General features: G+C 43.2%; 1 protein-coding gene across 8 annotated transcripts in view; it reads left to right on the forward strand.

Annotated features, from left to right (window-relative positions):
- Positions 1-13,258, forward strand: part of PNPLA7 (patatin like domain 7, lysophospholipase) — a 100,635-nt gene that overhangs the window by 68,754 nt on the left and 18,623 nt on the right. For all 8 annotated transcript variants that reach the window (XM_083485507.1, XM_083485508.1, XM_083485503.1 and 5 more), the window contains one exon: positions 4,136-4,292. In XM_083485507.1, coding sequence (XP_083341633.1) covers positions 4,136-4,292 — 157 coding nt within the window. The remainder of the gene's footprint in view (positions 1-4,135; positions 4,293-13,258) is intronic.

A 13,258-nucleotide genomic window follows, 5' to 3' on the forward strand; every position in this document is an offset into this window, starting at 1 on the left:
TCTCTCCCGCCTTATTTGTCTTTGGAATACCCCTGTGTGGTAGGTCACCTGCTCTCAGGGTTACTTCTATCCTTCGGCTGTTTCCTTTCCTCTGATGTTCCTCTGATGAGGTACACAGGAAGCTGTGTTAAGCTAAATTAGGACCCGTGGTCCATCTAGTTCAGTGGTTTACACAGACCGGCAGCAGCTCTCCAGAGTTTGAGACGCAGGTCTCTTCCAGCCTTCCCTGGAGATGCCACTGGAGATTGAACGTGGGATTTTCTGAGCATATGCTCCACCACTGATACGCAGCCCTTCTCAAATTGTGTTTAATATACAGCAAGCCTGTGACATGTGGCTGTTACGTTCCAGGGATTGCACCTAAAGCCAAAATCACATATAGAAACATATATTGTACAATGGCAGGTCTTTTCCCGTGGACATCCACCTGCTATTTGTTTGTTTGTTTGTTTGTTTGCCAGATGCGTAAAGCTGAATGCACACAAGTTAAATGCATGTAACTTGCAGGCTTACTGTACTACTTCACTCTTTTTAAAAAATACATATATATTCCTTTGTTTCTCCTCTGTTTTCTGTATTCCCCTCTAATGCCATAGTAGAACAGGATTTACTGCTGGTGTGCTAGCAGTGTTTTAATGGATTTACCGCACTGGAAATGGTTAATAGAAATATTTAAATAAATAACTAATTTAGAAAGCAGCCAAGTGCTGCTTCTGCATCTTCAACTGAAATAGACATGTAACTGTGTTTCTTCCCATTCCCACCATCACCACCTTGTAGCCCTGGCCTCTCTTCCCCACCCTTTCCTCTGTTATAGCTCAGATTATGCACTTCTTAGGGAAGGAAGCATTATTTCTTTCTGTGCTTAGGTTAAGGGACGTGGGTGGTGCTGTGGTCTAAACCAATGATCCCCTTGGGCTTGCTGATCAAAAAGTTGGCGGTTCAAATCCCCACGATTGGGTGAGCTCCCATTGCTTGGTCCCAGCTCCTGCCAACCTAGCAGTTTGAAAGTACGTCAAAGTGCAAGTAGATAAGTAGATACCGCTCCAGTGGGAAGGTAAACGGCGTTTCCGTGCGCTGCTCTGGTTTGTCAGAAGCAGCTTAGTCATGCTGGCCACATGACCCGGAAGCTGTACGCCAGCTCCCTCGGCCAGTAAAGCGAGATGAGTGCCGCAACCCCAGAGTCATCCATGACTGGACTTAACTGTCAGGGGTCCTTTACCTTTACCTTTTTACTGCTTGTTAAAGCCTCATGTCTGCCAATGGGTGTATATGCATGCTCTCTCGCTCATAACAATAAATTCTGAGGAACTTAATGAGGCTTTATAATGAGGCTTTATAATTGCTACGATATAGAGGTTTGCAAAGTGCTAGGTTGTGTACGCACCATACATTTAAAGCCCTACTCCCCAGGAAAAATCATAGGCACTAGTTTGTTAACGGGGTTGGAAATTCTAAGCTCTGTGAGGGTTAAACTACATTTCCCAGTACTCTTTGAGGGAAACCATGTACTTTAAATGAATGGTCTGTCTGCAGCCCTTGCCCTGAAGAGGTTTCTGATTTGAAATTCATCACAGAGGAAGGGTAGAAAAATGGAATCCATGTAAGCAGGAGAAAGAATAATTCAGGAGGCAGCTAATTCAGTTGCACATTCTTGGGCTTAGTGACACTAGGGTTAACTTCAGTCCCCAGAAGGCAAATTAAACCTCCAGGCCTCTCTGCCTGACCTTTGGGACTCTTCCCAGGTCCCACATCCTTCTGGCCCTGCTTCCTATTCCATGTGTTTTTTGCCTGGCTGGGATGTATCCTTGAGACTTGGATAATGCCTCTTATCTGAAGTGATGGTTGACTGAGGTAGGGGGAGTGGGTTTAGGCAGCCCACTGTACAGAGGTAAATTCTGCATTCATTGCCCCACCTATTTTCTTGCTGGCTCTGCTCACCCCTGGCATGCTGCCCCCTAAAAGTTCCCCAGTCCCCAGACTGAAAATTTAAAGCACAGACTCCAGTACACCCAGCGCCACATTCTGCTCTGCTTGGTGAATCATGCTCCACACATGGTCTCAGATGCAAGCACTAACCCCATCCCCCATATTATTATTTTTGGGGGATGAGATGGGGGCAAATGTTTTAAAAGCCATTCCTGGACCCTGAAAGAGAGGCTGCCTGTTTCTGACAGGCACTTGGCATTCACAGTGAACTGTGGCATTTTCCTTTTGTTTGGTTTCCTTTCTTGCTGAACCATAGCCAGCGGCACATAAGACAGGCAAAAGACAGCCTCTCCGTGGTGATGGGGGGGGGGGCGCTGCTACTTTATGTTCCCGAAACAGGCAACTTTGCCAGGCGTCTCAGGTAACAATTACCGTTGAGATACTTTCTTCTGTTCTTCCTTTCTTCTTCTTTCTTCCTTCCAGTCAGCCACTTCATGGTAATTACCTCTTTTTTCCCTTTTTGCAATTTGTCATGATAGAGAACAGAAGCAGTGCACTCTCTCTCGCTCTCTCTCGCTCTCCCCCCTTGCTTTCCCTGTCACAGTTCCCAACACATAACTGTGCTCAAATTGCAACGTTTCATGTCTGCTAAGCGAAAACAACTATCCAAGGGGGGAGCAAGCTGGATTTTGGTGTCTATCCAACTCTACTGTTTGTGAAGCTGTGAGGTGTGTGGTGCAGAGGGGAGCACACTGACATGGCCAGGCCAGAGGTCAGCGTGGGCCAGGCCAATCTTGCCAATAGGCCTGTTGGGACTACTCTAAAACAGGATGAGGAGGACTAGGGACATGTTCAGGGCTGGTCCTTCCATGAGGCAGCTGTCTTAGGTGGAAGGGCCATAGCTAGTAGTAGAGCTGTGGCTTTGCATGGAGGAGGTCCCAGGCTCAATCCTAGGCTTCTCTAGGTAGGGCTAGGATAGACCAACTACCTGATTCACAGCTGCTGTCATTCAGTGTAGATAATACTGATCTAGATGGACCACAGAACTGACTTGGTGTAAGACAGTATCCTACTCCCTGTTTAATTCGGAACTATGAGGATTAGAATCTTAAGAGGTACGGCTGTAGTGGCAGAGCATCTGCCTTGCTTGCAGAAGGTCCCAGGTTTAACCCCAGCACCTGTTGTGTATCTATCTTGGGCCTTATTGCACAAGAGCTGGGTTAAACCTGGTGTGGTGTCTCTTTTTATCTTGGACCCTCTTTTTATCTTGGACCACAGCTTAGCCTTGTTGTCCATCTTCAATGTCAAGACCTAGGGAGGATAAACTGAGCATATACAGAGTGTCCCCACTCCGCACCACCGAGTTAATTGCATCCTGGGCTGGGGTTTTTGTATGCAGCTGGGGCAGAGAAGTAAAGCCTAGGAATCTTGTGCTGGGTGTGGATTTCAGCTTCTGAATGTTGATCTCAGCAAATTTGATTTTATCAAGATTTCGAAGTTCTGCTCAGAGGGCTTGTGCACCTGCTGAAATCTCACAAGCCAGAGAAGCTGCTGAATAAGGGTTCTAGTGTTCACGAGAGCAGGGCTGTTGCTTTCTTGCCCTCTTTTTTAGCAGGATAAGTCAATGCAATATTATTTTTAATTTTTATAGATTGAAATTTATTTATATACTACCCTATGCACAACTCAGAATGTGGTTTTCAAACAAAAAAAGAGAAGAAATACCAAAAAAAAGCTATAGGACGAAAAGAATCTCACAATCTTTAAAGTAAGAACACAACAATTTATAACAAATCACTAAATAGCAAATGTCAATATCAGCGGCCACTGATCCAGCTGTGCAATCCAGCCTCCCCTAGATTGAACCCAGTCAGTATGAGCTTAGCAGGTGGGGTTCCTGGACAGAGAATAGTTTTGTGCAAATCTTCACCATCTTACACAATTTATACGTGTGAGTGTTTTGCATAATCTTCTTGAGGTCCTGGAGTAATGCTTTTTGTTGTGCTGAAATAGCATGTATTGGGTGTCAGTTCTCTTTTTTAAAGTGTATTGACCACAGGCCTAACTTTTGAAGTCCTCTCCAGCCAGAGGAGTCTCACATTTCTTTTGACAGCTGCCATTTTAGGTTTTCTCTACAGTTGACTGGTTTCTCTATTAATGTACATTTTATCTCTCCCCCTGTAACTCCCATCTTGCATTGCTTCAGAGGATGTTCCCAAGTGGGTGTCATCCGAGCGCTGAATGAAGCTGGCATCCCAGTTGACATGATTGGTGGCACCTCCATTGGCTCATTCATGGGTGCCCTGTATGCTGAAGAGCGCAGCTACACCCAAATGAGGATCAAAGCCAGGCAGTGGGCAATGGTAAGTGTTTCTCAGTGGCTGCGTGAGACCCTAGAGTGTGTGTGTGTCCTGAGGTGTGTATGCTTGGTTTTGCTGAACCCCCAGGAGAGCAGTGAGGGAACTTTTTTCAGCCCAAGGGTTGCATTTCCTTCTTGTAGCCTTCTGGGGGCCACATGCTCATAGTGGGCAGGGCCAGAGGGAAAAGTAAGCAGACCAATAAATTGACATGATCCCTACTGTACAGCAGGCCAGTGTCTACACATGCTCACATGCCACTCTGTGTTGATACATGAAATCAGTGCTCACTTTAGAACTGGCCTGAGGTACTTTGAGGTTCCTTAATCGGTGTAGAAAGACAACCAGGAAAATATCCAAAGCAAAGTGGGCTCTTAAGCCTTTTGTTGTTAATTTGTCACAACAAAGACACAACCTCTCTAAAGGGAAAGAAAGGAGAAGTCCAGACAAAGTGTGCTCTGCCTTTTAAAGGTTTACATTTCTCGTGAAATGACATATATCAGTGACACATAGGAAAACATCAAAGATACATCACCAATTGGGGGTGGGGGTAGTTTACAGTAGGTCAGTCTGGTCAAAATTATAATGTGTCAATCAGGATAGTTATGGACTGCAGATCTTACACTTTTCCAGAAAGAATTTACATGAGGCATTGACATTCAGAATAATTTCTGCAAGTTGCATTCAGAAGGTATTGTGAACAATCAACAGGATTAGTACATCCTATTAATTGGTCCGTCTAGGCCAGTGGTGGTGAACCCTTGGCACTCATGCCAGAGAGGGGACTCAGAGCCCTCTCTGTGGGTATGCGCGGCATCGCCCCAGCAGGGCCGTAGCTTCTGTGCTGGGGGGTGGGAGGAGAGGAGGGCTCATGTGCAAGCATGAGTGGAGGCGGGGATCTCTCAGAAGTGGAGTGGAGGCTTCGTGCTGAGAGATCCCCGCCTCCATTCCTGCTTGCAGGCAAGTAGGAGTGGGAGCGAGCAGCTCAGCTAAGGAGCGCTTGGCTGCCTTCAGGTGGTGCAGGAGCTCTCAGTGCAGCTTTCGGGCTGCCTCCACCTTCCCCAACCCCAGCAACTATTCAGCCTGGCTGCTTTCATAGGGTTGCAGGGGATCTGATGTGTAGGTGGGGGCTCCTTTAAACTTCTCCCTTGAGGGGAGTGCAGTCGCGCTCAACGGAAAGTGTGAGGGAGCCTGCGCCTCCCCAGCTGAGCAGCCTGATCCCACTCCTACTTGCCTGCAAGCAGAAGCAGGCTGGGGGCGGGGGGCGGCATCCCTTGCCTGCTTGCTTGCCCCTCCAGCCCAGCCTTCTCACTCAGCGTCAGGGCCGCCAGAGCTGGAGGAGGGGGTGGTTACTGTTGTGGCAGCGGTGGAGGGACCCAGCGCTGGAGGGTGGCAGGTGCCTGCTCACTTGCCGCCCAGCCCACCTTCCCTCACTAGGAAAACAGAAGTGTGGCACTCAAAACGGAAGTTATACTCAGAACAGAGCACGTTCAGCTTCTGAAAAATGTTCCAAAACCGGAACACTCATTTCTGGGTTTGAAGTGTTCAGGTTCCAAGTAGTTTGAGAACCAAGCTGTTCAATAACTGAGGTACCACTGTATTTATTTTTCCCAATTTGAACTGTATTTATTTTTCCCAATTTGAACTGTACAGTGGTGCCTCGCAAGACGAACGCCTCGCAAAACGAAAAACTCGCAAGACGAAAGAGTTTTCCGTTTTTGAGTCGTTCCGCAAGACGAATTTCCCTATGGGCTTGCTTCGCAAGAAGAAAACCCATAGGGAAATCTCCGGGGACCTCTTTTAAAATGCTGGCGGTCGGGAGCAAAGACTTTCGCCCACTGCCGGCCTTCAGAAGAGGTCCTAGACCTCTTCTGAAGGCCGGCGGGGGGCAAAAATCTTTGCTCCCGCCCTCCGGCCTTCCCGGGACAGCGGAGACTTCTCCGCTGTCCCGGGCAATCTTAAAATGCTGGGGGTCGGCAGCAAAGCCCTCCTGTCCCCGGAGCTTGCGGGGTGGGAGGTGGGGAGAAGGGCTTTTCTTCCCACCGCCAGCCTTCAGAACAGCCTTCTGAAGGCTGGCAGTGGGAAGAAAAGCCTTTGTTCCCCCTCCCCCCAGCCTTCAGAAGAGGTCGGGGGACAGACTGTCCCCGGACCTGGTCTGAAGGCGGTTTCCATAGGAACGCATTGATTGATTTTCAATGCATTCCTATGGGAAACCGTGCTTCGCAAGACGAAAAAGTTGCAAGAAGAAAAAACTTGCGGAACGAATTAATTTCGTCTTGAGAGGCACCACTGTATTTGTTTTCCCCCTGGTGGTGATTTTCTTGAGTCAATATGAGAGTACCCCTAATCACTTTTTTTTAAGAAAAAAAGGACTGAGTTATACCATAAAATTATATATCAATGGAAAGATAATGTAATGAAGAATGTAATGCAAGAACTTTTATGAAGGATTATTTATTACAACAGCAGTCATAAAGAAGAAACACAAAACACACAGAAAAAAATGAGATATATAGGTTAAATTGCCATGTTGGCACTTTGCGATAAATAAGTGGGTTTTGGGTTGTAGTTTCGGCACTCGATCTCTAAAAGGTTCGCCATCACTATTCTAGGCAAATGTTGCTACATATCTTATCAGTCACCTCCATTAATATCCTTTGTGTTGGAGAAACCCTGCCCAAATGCTTCCCCTGACAGATTGCAGCCTACCTGCTCCCGTGCTCAGGGGGTTATTATGATGGCAGCAGTTTCCCAGAATGCATGATATTTTGGAAGTTAGTTACAGTGGTACCTCGGGTTACAGACGCTTCAGGTTACAGACGCTTCGTGTTACAGACTCTGCTAACCCAGAAATAGTACCTTGGGTTAAGAATTTTGCTTCAGGATGAGAACAGAAATCACACAATAGTGGCGCGGCAGCAGTGGGAGGCCCCATTAGCTAAAGTGGTGCTTCAGGTTAAGAACAGTTTTAAGGTTAAGAATGGACCTCCAGAACGAATTAAGTTCTTAACCCGAGGTACCGCTGTATACAGAATAAAGCATTTAAAAACCGTTTTAAACAGTATTTCATTCATTCATAGATATAGATATAGATATAGATATAGATATAGATATAGATATAGATATAGATATGGATATGGATATGGATATGGATATGGATATAGATATAGATATAGATATGTATACACAATTTCGTTAGTTAAACAAGCTTGATTAATTGTTTCCGGTTAAGATAGAAAGTATCCCCATCCTGCTGAGCTGCTTGTTACATTGGTGCAGTGAGTTATCTTAATCTTAGAAACCAGAGGTATTGCCTGCTCTTATGCTGAAGTGACCTCTAGGGGCGCTATGGCACAACAAATTTGACAGCAGAGGTTTCGATAGCTAGCCCCTTTAAATTTAAAGCTCTGCCGGACGTGAGCCTTTATTGACGAGTTCTAACGGTATGTGCTATGTGCCGTTATGCTTTGGAAGACATATAGATACATTTATGGGCATGCATCTGTGGATTAAATGAAGTGGGGGTCAGCACTCATGCCCACACTCATGTACCAGTGTCATCATTCTGGCATGCCAGAGGCACAATCAAAGCTGAGGGACACATTTCAGCTAGGCGAAAGCACCCAGGGAGCGTGCAGTGCAGGGCTGGGGAGAGGTATGCCCTTGGGGGAAGAGGGTGTGGCCTGAGTTCCCTTACCCCTGACTTAGATCCATAGTTAAAATATCTTTGTCTGTTTTCACACTCCTTCGTGGTGGAAAGCTACTGAGGCCATAAATAAGCTGGCAGAGAACAAGAGGCTGGTCAGACCCGATGGGGATGGGGTTGGCAGGGCAGTTCCTCAGGGGAACTGTTCCTTCTTCCTTGCTGTTCATGCCGCACATCAATTGGAAAGCTTTTATGGCAGCGTCTCTTTGCCGAGCCTCATGCAGAATTATTATTATTGTTGTTGTTGTTGTCTCTTTGCCGAGCCTCATGCAGAATTATTATTGTTCTTCTTGTTGTTGTTGTTGTTGTTGTTGTTGTTGTTGTTGTTGTTAATTGAATTTATATACTGCCCTATACCCAGAGGTCTCTACTATCCTTTTATTGGAAGGGTGGTGGGATGTTTCAATCAAGCCTTTAGTAGTACAAAAGCAAAGGATTGGCTTAGATATGGAGAAAGGAAGAAGATGGTAGAATAAGCTAAACTAAATGAAGATAAAATAATCGAAAATCCAAGAGAGATTAGGAAGAATTTCCAGAAATTTTATAAAGAATTATAAAAGGAGAACAAAGAAAAAATAGTAGATTACCTGGAACAGAACAAATCACAGAAGATTCCGAATGACAAAAAGGACCAAATGAATTATTTAATAACAAATATGGAAGTACAAACAGCTATAAAACAAGTGAAGAGTGGGAAAGCACCAGGCCCAGATTCACTTACGGCAACATATTACAAAAAATTGAGTGAACAACTGACATTACCCTTAAGAGGAGTAATAAATAATATCTTGATGAAAGGAAAGATTCTGATGACATGGAAGGATGCATACATAACATTGATTCCAAAGCAAGATACGGATTTACTTAAAGTTAAAAATTATAGACCAATATCGCTGTTAAACAATGATTATAAGCTATTTGCTAGTATCTTAGCAAATAGGTTAAAAGAAATTTTGAAGGAGGTGATACACGAGGATCAAGCAGGCTTTTTTCCTGGTCAACAGATGAAAGCTAACGTAAGAAATATAATTGATATGGTAGAATATCTGGAGACCAGGAATGATAAGCAAACTGCTTTAATGTTTATTGACGCTGAAAAAGCGTTTGATAATATCTCTTGGTATTTTATGAAGAAAAATCAATGGACATGGGGCAATCTTTCCTTAGAGGAATAGAAGCTAGATATTCAGAACACAAGGGAAGATTAATAGTTAATAATGTTTTAAGTGAAAATTTTGAAATAACAAAAGGAATAAGACAGGGATGCCCATTGTCACCCTTATTATTTATAACGGCCCTAGAGGTCCTGACAAAGAACTTAAAAGTGAATGAAAGTGTAAAAGGAATTAAAGTTGGTTCCAGAGAATATAAATTAAAAGGCTTTTTCTGATGACCTTGTATTAACATTAGAACCCTTATCCAGTGTACCGGAAGCACTGGAGACGATGGAAGAATTTGGGCAATTAGCTGGTTTTAGACTTAAAGCCAAAATGAAAATGTTAGTTAAAAATTTAGATAGAGATAAGATAGAAGAGTTGCAACACAAGACTGAAATATTGATTGTTAAAAAGGTGAAATATTTGGGAATACGGTAAACTGAAAAAAATATTAATTTGTTTAAGAATAATTACATACCTATTTGGAATGAAGAGAGATTTAGAAGTGTGGGGAAGGATGAAATTATCCCTTTGGGGAAGAATATTGGTTGTAAAGATGAATGTGTTACCTAAAATGTTGTTTCAAACAATCCCAGTGATCAGCTGGGTAGGACAATTCAGGGAGTGGCAAAAAAATATTATCAAAATTTTTCTGGCAAGGGAAGAAACGAAGAATTAAATATAAATTATATAAAGGAAAGAGGCGGATTCTTGTTGCCAGACCTGAAGATATATTATGAAGCGTCCTGCCTATACTGGTTGAGAGATTGAATTCTATAACAGAATACAGATTTGTTAGATTTAGAATGATATGATAACAGATATGGTTGGCATGCTTATTTATGGTATGATAAATTTAAAGTACATAGAGGATTCCTGAACTACATGATAAGAAAATCAATTTATGAGGTATGGAATAGATATAAAAGCTTGTTGGAACGGAAAACTCCTTGGTGGCTCTCACCAGTAGAAACAATATCAGTAAAGAGATTACCATATTTTTCGCTCCATAGGGCGCACCGGACCATAGGGCGCACCTAGTTTTGGGAGGAGGAAAACAAGAAAAGTTATTCTGAATCGCAGAAGCCAGAACAGCAAGAGGGATCTGGCTTCTGGGATACCGTGTGGCTGTTCTGGCTTCTGGGATAACCGCGCCAAGCCTCTTCAGGGCAGCGGGATGAAGGCTCCCCCTGCCTTAGCCCGCGCAGGGCTAAGGCAGAAGCCAGGACAGGCGCGTCGCTGAAGAGGTGCTGCCCCTTCAGCGAAGCTGGAGAAGGAACAGAAGGAGACCCTTCTCTTCCTCCTCTGGCTTCCAGGACACTGCGAAGCTGGAGGAGGAACAGAAGGATTCCCTTCTCTTCCTCCTCCGGCTTCCAGGTCAGGCGCGTCACCGCGAAGCCAAGGAGCCTGCATTCACTCCATAGGACGCACACACATTTCCCCTTCATTTTTGGAGATGAAAATGTGCATCCTCTAGAGCGAAAAATACGGTAAATATGAAAGGAAAGTGGGCCACATATAGTGATTTATTGATAGAAGTAGACAATAAGCTAAAATTAAAAACATTTGATGAAATAAAAGATTTAATGACAGATTGGTTGCAATATCACCAGGTAAATGATGTGTTTAATGGGGATAAAAAGAATATGGGCTTTGAAACGATAAGATTCGAGCTGGAAACAGAGTTGCTGGATGATTGTCGAAAATGTATAAATTATTATTAGAATGGCATACTAAAGATGAAGAAGTTAAAGTGGTTATGATACAATGGGCTAAAGATTAAAATATATAAAAGGATGTCATATAGAGGAGGGAGAAAGGTTGTTTTCTGCTGCTCCAGAGAAGCGGACACGGAGCAATGGATCCAAACTACAAGAAAGAAGATTCCACCTAAACATTAGGAAGAACTTCCTGACAGTAAGAGCTGTTTGACAGTGGAATTTGCTGCCAAGGAGTGTGGTGGAGTCTCCTACTTTGGAGGTCTTTAAGCAGAGGCTTGACAACCATATGTCAGGAGTGCTCTGATGGTGTTTCCTGCTTGGCAGGGGGTTGGACTCGATGGCCCTTGTGGTCCATTCCAACTCTATGATTCTATGATTTTGGTTATACAGTAGTACTTCGGGTTAAGAACTTAATTTGTTCTGGAGGTCTGTTCTTAACCTGAAACTGTTCTTAACCTGAAGCACCACTTTAGCCGCCGTGCCACCGGCGCGTGATTTTTGTTCTCATCCTGAAGTAAAGTTCTTAACCTGAGGTACTATTTCTGGGTTAGCGGAGTCTGTAACACGAAGCATCTGTAACCTGAAGTGTCAGGTTCAGTGTAACCCAAGGTACCACTGTAATATTCAATTAGAATGATGGGAAAGGTTATGGAATGAAGGAATTAAATTTACTGCCTGTAGTGCATTAAAAGATAATATGTTGAAATTGACGTATAGATGGTATTTGACACCAATTAAGCTTTCTAAAATGTATTTAAAAAAATAAGGAATGTTGGAAATGTAAAGAAAAGGAAGGGAATTTCTATCATATGTGGTGGACATGTAGTAAGGTGAAAGCTTTCTGGGAAATGTATATAAAGAGTTAAAGAAAATGTATAAAAATACATTTGTTAAAAAATCAGAAGCATTCTTATAGGGTACAGTAGGCAAGGAAATTCCAAAAAAAAGATCAAAAATTGTTTATGTATGCAACAACGGCAGCAAGGACTCTTTTAACCCAAAAATGGAAACAACAAGAAATACCGTTAGAAGAGTGGCAGATGAAGATGATGGAATATGCAGAATTGGCAAAGCTGACCGGGAAAATCCAAAACCAGTGTGATCAAGCTTTCCAAAAAGACTGGAGTAAATTTATACAATATTTGAAGGACAATTGTAAACAATTAACAACACTAGTAGGGCTGATATAAAAAGACTTGTAATGACAATGATTATTACCTTTTTATATTTATTTAAAATTTCTGATAATTAGAATAAGTGAAATGTAAATAGGAAGAGGTACAAATGCTATGTCTTAGAAATGAATTATGAAAACCATGAGGCGGGAGGGAAGTCGATTAACTGATATGAGCAAATAGTAAGGATAATAAATAAGGATGTATTTAAATTTTATAAAATGGAAACTTAATAAAATATTACAAAAAGAAAATAACCTAAATGGAACACCCAAAAGCTGTTATATCCAAGTGGTGATGGTTGGTGTCCATTTGGGATTGGTAGGGCAGAAGGCAGGGAGCCTAAGATAGGTGGTGCCAGAGAGCCACGGACTGGCAGAGCCATTCTAGTTTTAGTCTAGCCCCATTTGGAGGCCACCACGTTAGGGAAGGAAGGCTGGGCTTATGTTTTGTCCACATCTGTTTGTTTTCTTCTTTTTGTGACGTTTCTTATAACTTTCTCTTCTCTTTCTCATTCCACATGCTGTCATTTTGTGGGTAGGAGTGATTGACAGAGGTAATTCTTTGTATCTAGTAGTTTTTATTTTTCTTAAAAGAAAACTCTTGGTGAACAGGAGTTCCAAGAAAAAGCAGGGGGTGTGGGTGTGCTCTGTGTGGGGGATCTTTTTGGTCTCTCAGCACTACCAGTCTCTGCTGCTAAAATTAAGAGGTTTCATACAAGGAACCTACGTCTGATAGCTCCGAACTGGGAGTGTTGCTTTTCCACCAAGCATATGCTTTGTGTCTGGCTCCATTGAGCATCCTTTCATTAGAATGTAGTTTAAACTATGCCTTTGTTTTGCACTCTTGGTCCAAAACCTCAGTATTTGTATTGGGTCTAGTGTTAGCATACATTGTTAGAGTAGCCCCTCTCAAATTAATCAAGAAGACTGACTCAAGTCCATTAATTTCAATAGGTCTCGTCTCCTCTACATAGAACTTAGTTGGATGCCACCCATTTGAGTCCTTGTATTTTATAAAATAGAATTGTATATTCTCCTTCCCAAGATGACACAAAGCAACAAACAACAAATACTTAGCTTGAAGGCTTGCAACAATGGCTGTAGATAGCCAAGGGAAACATGATTGGCAAAAATAATTAAGGCAACAAAGGAAATCTGGTGGCTTTTGCTGGAGTTATGGACAGGGAGGATGCAGCCCTGTGGAGCATCTC

The sequence above is a fragment of the Podarcis liolepis genome (genome assembly GCF_965112155.1).
Source record: "Podarcis liolepis genome assembly, chromosome: Z".
Classification (NCBI taxonomy): domain Eukaryota; kingdom Metazoa; phylum Chordata; class Lepidosauria; order Squamata; family Lacertidae; genus Podarcis; species Podarcis liolepis.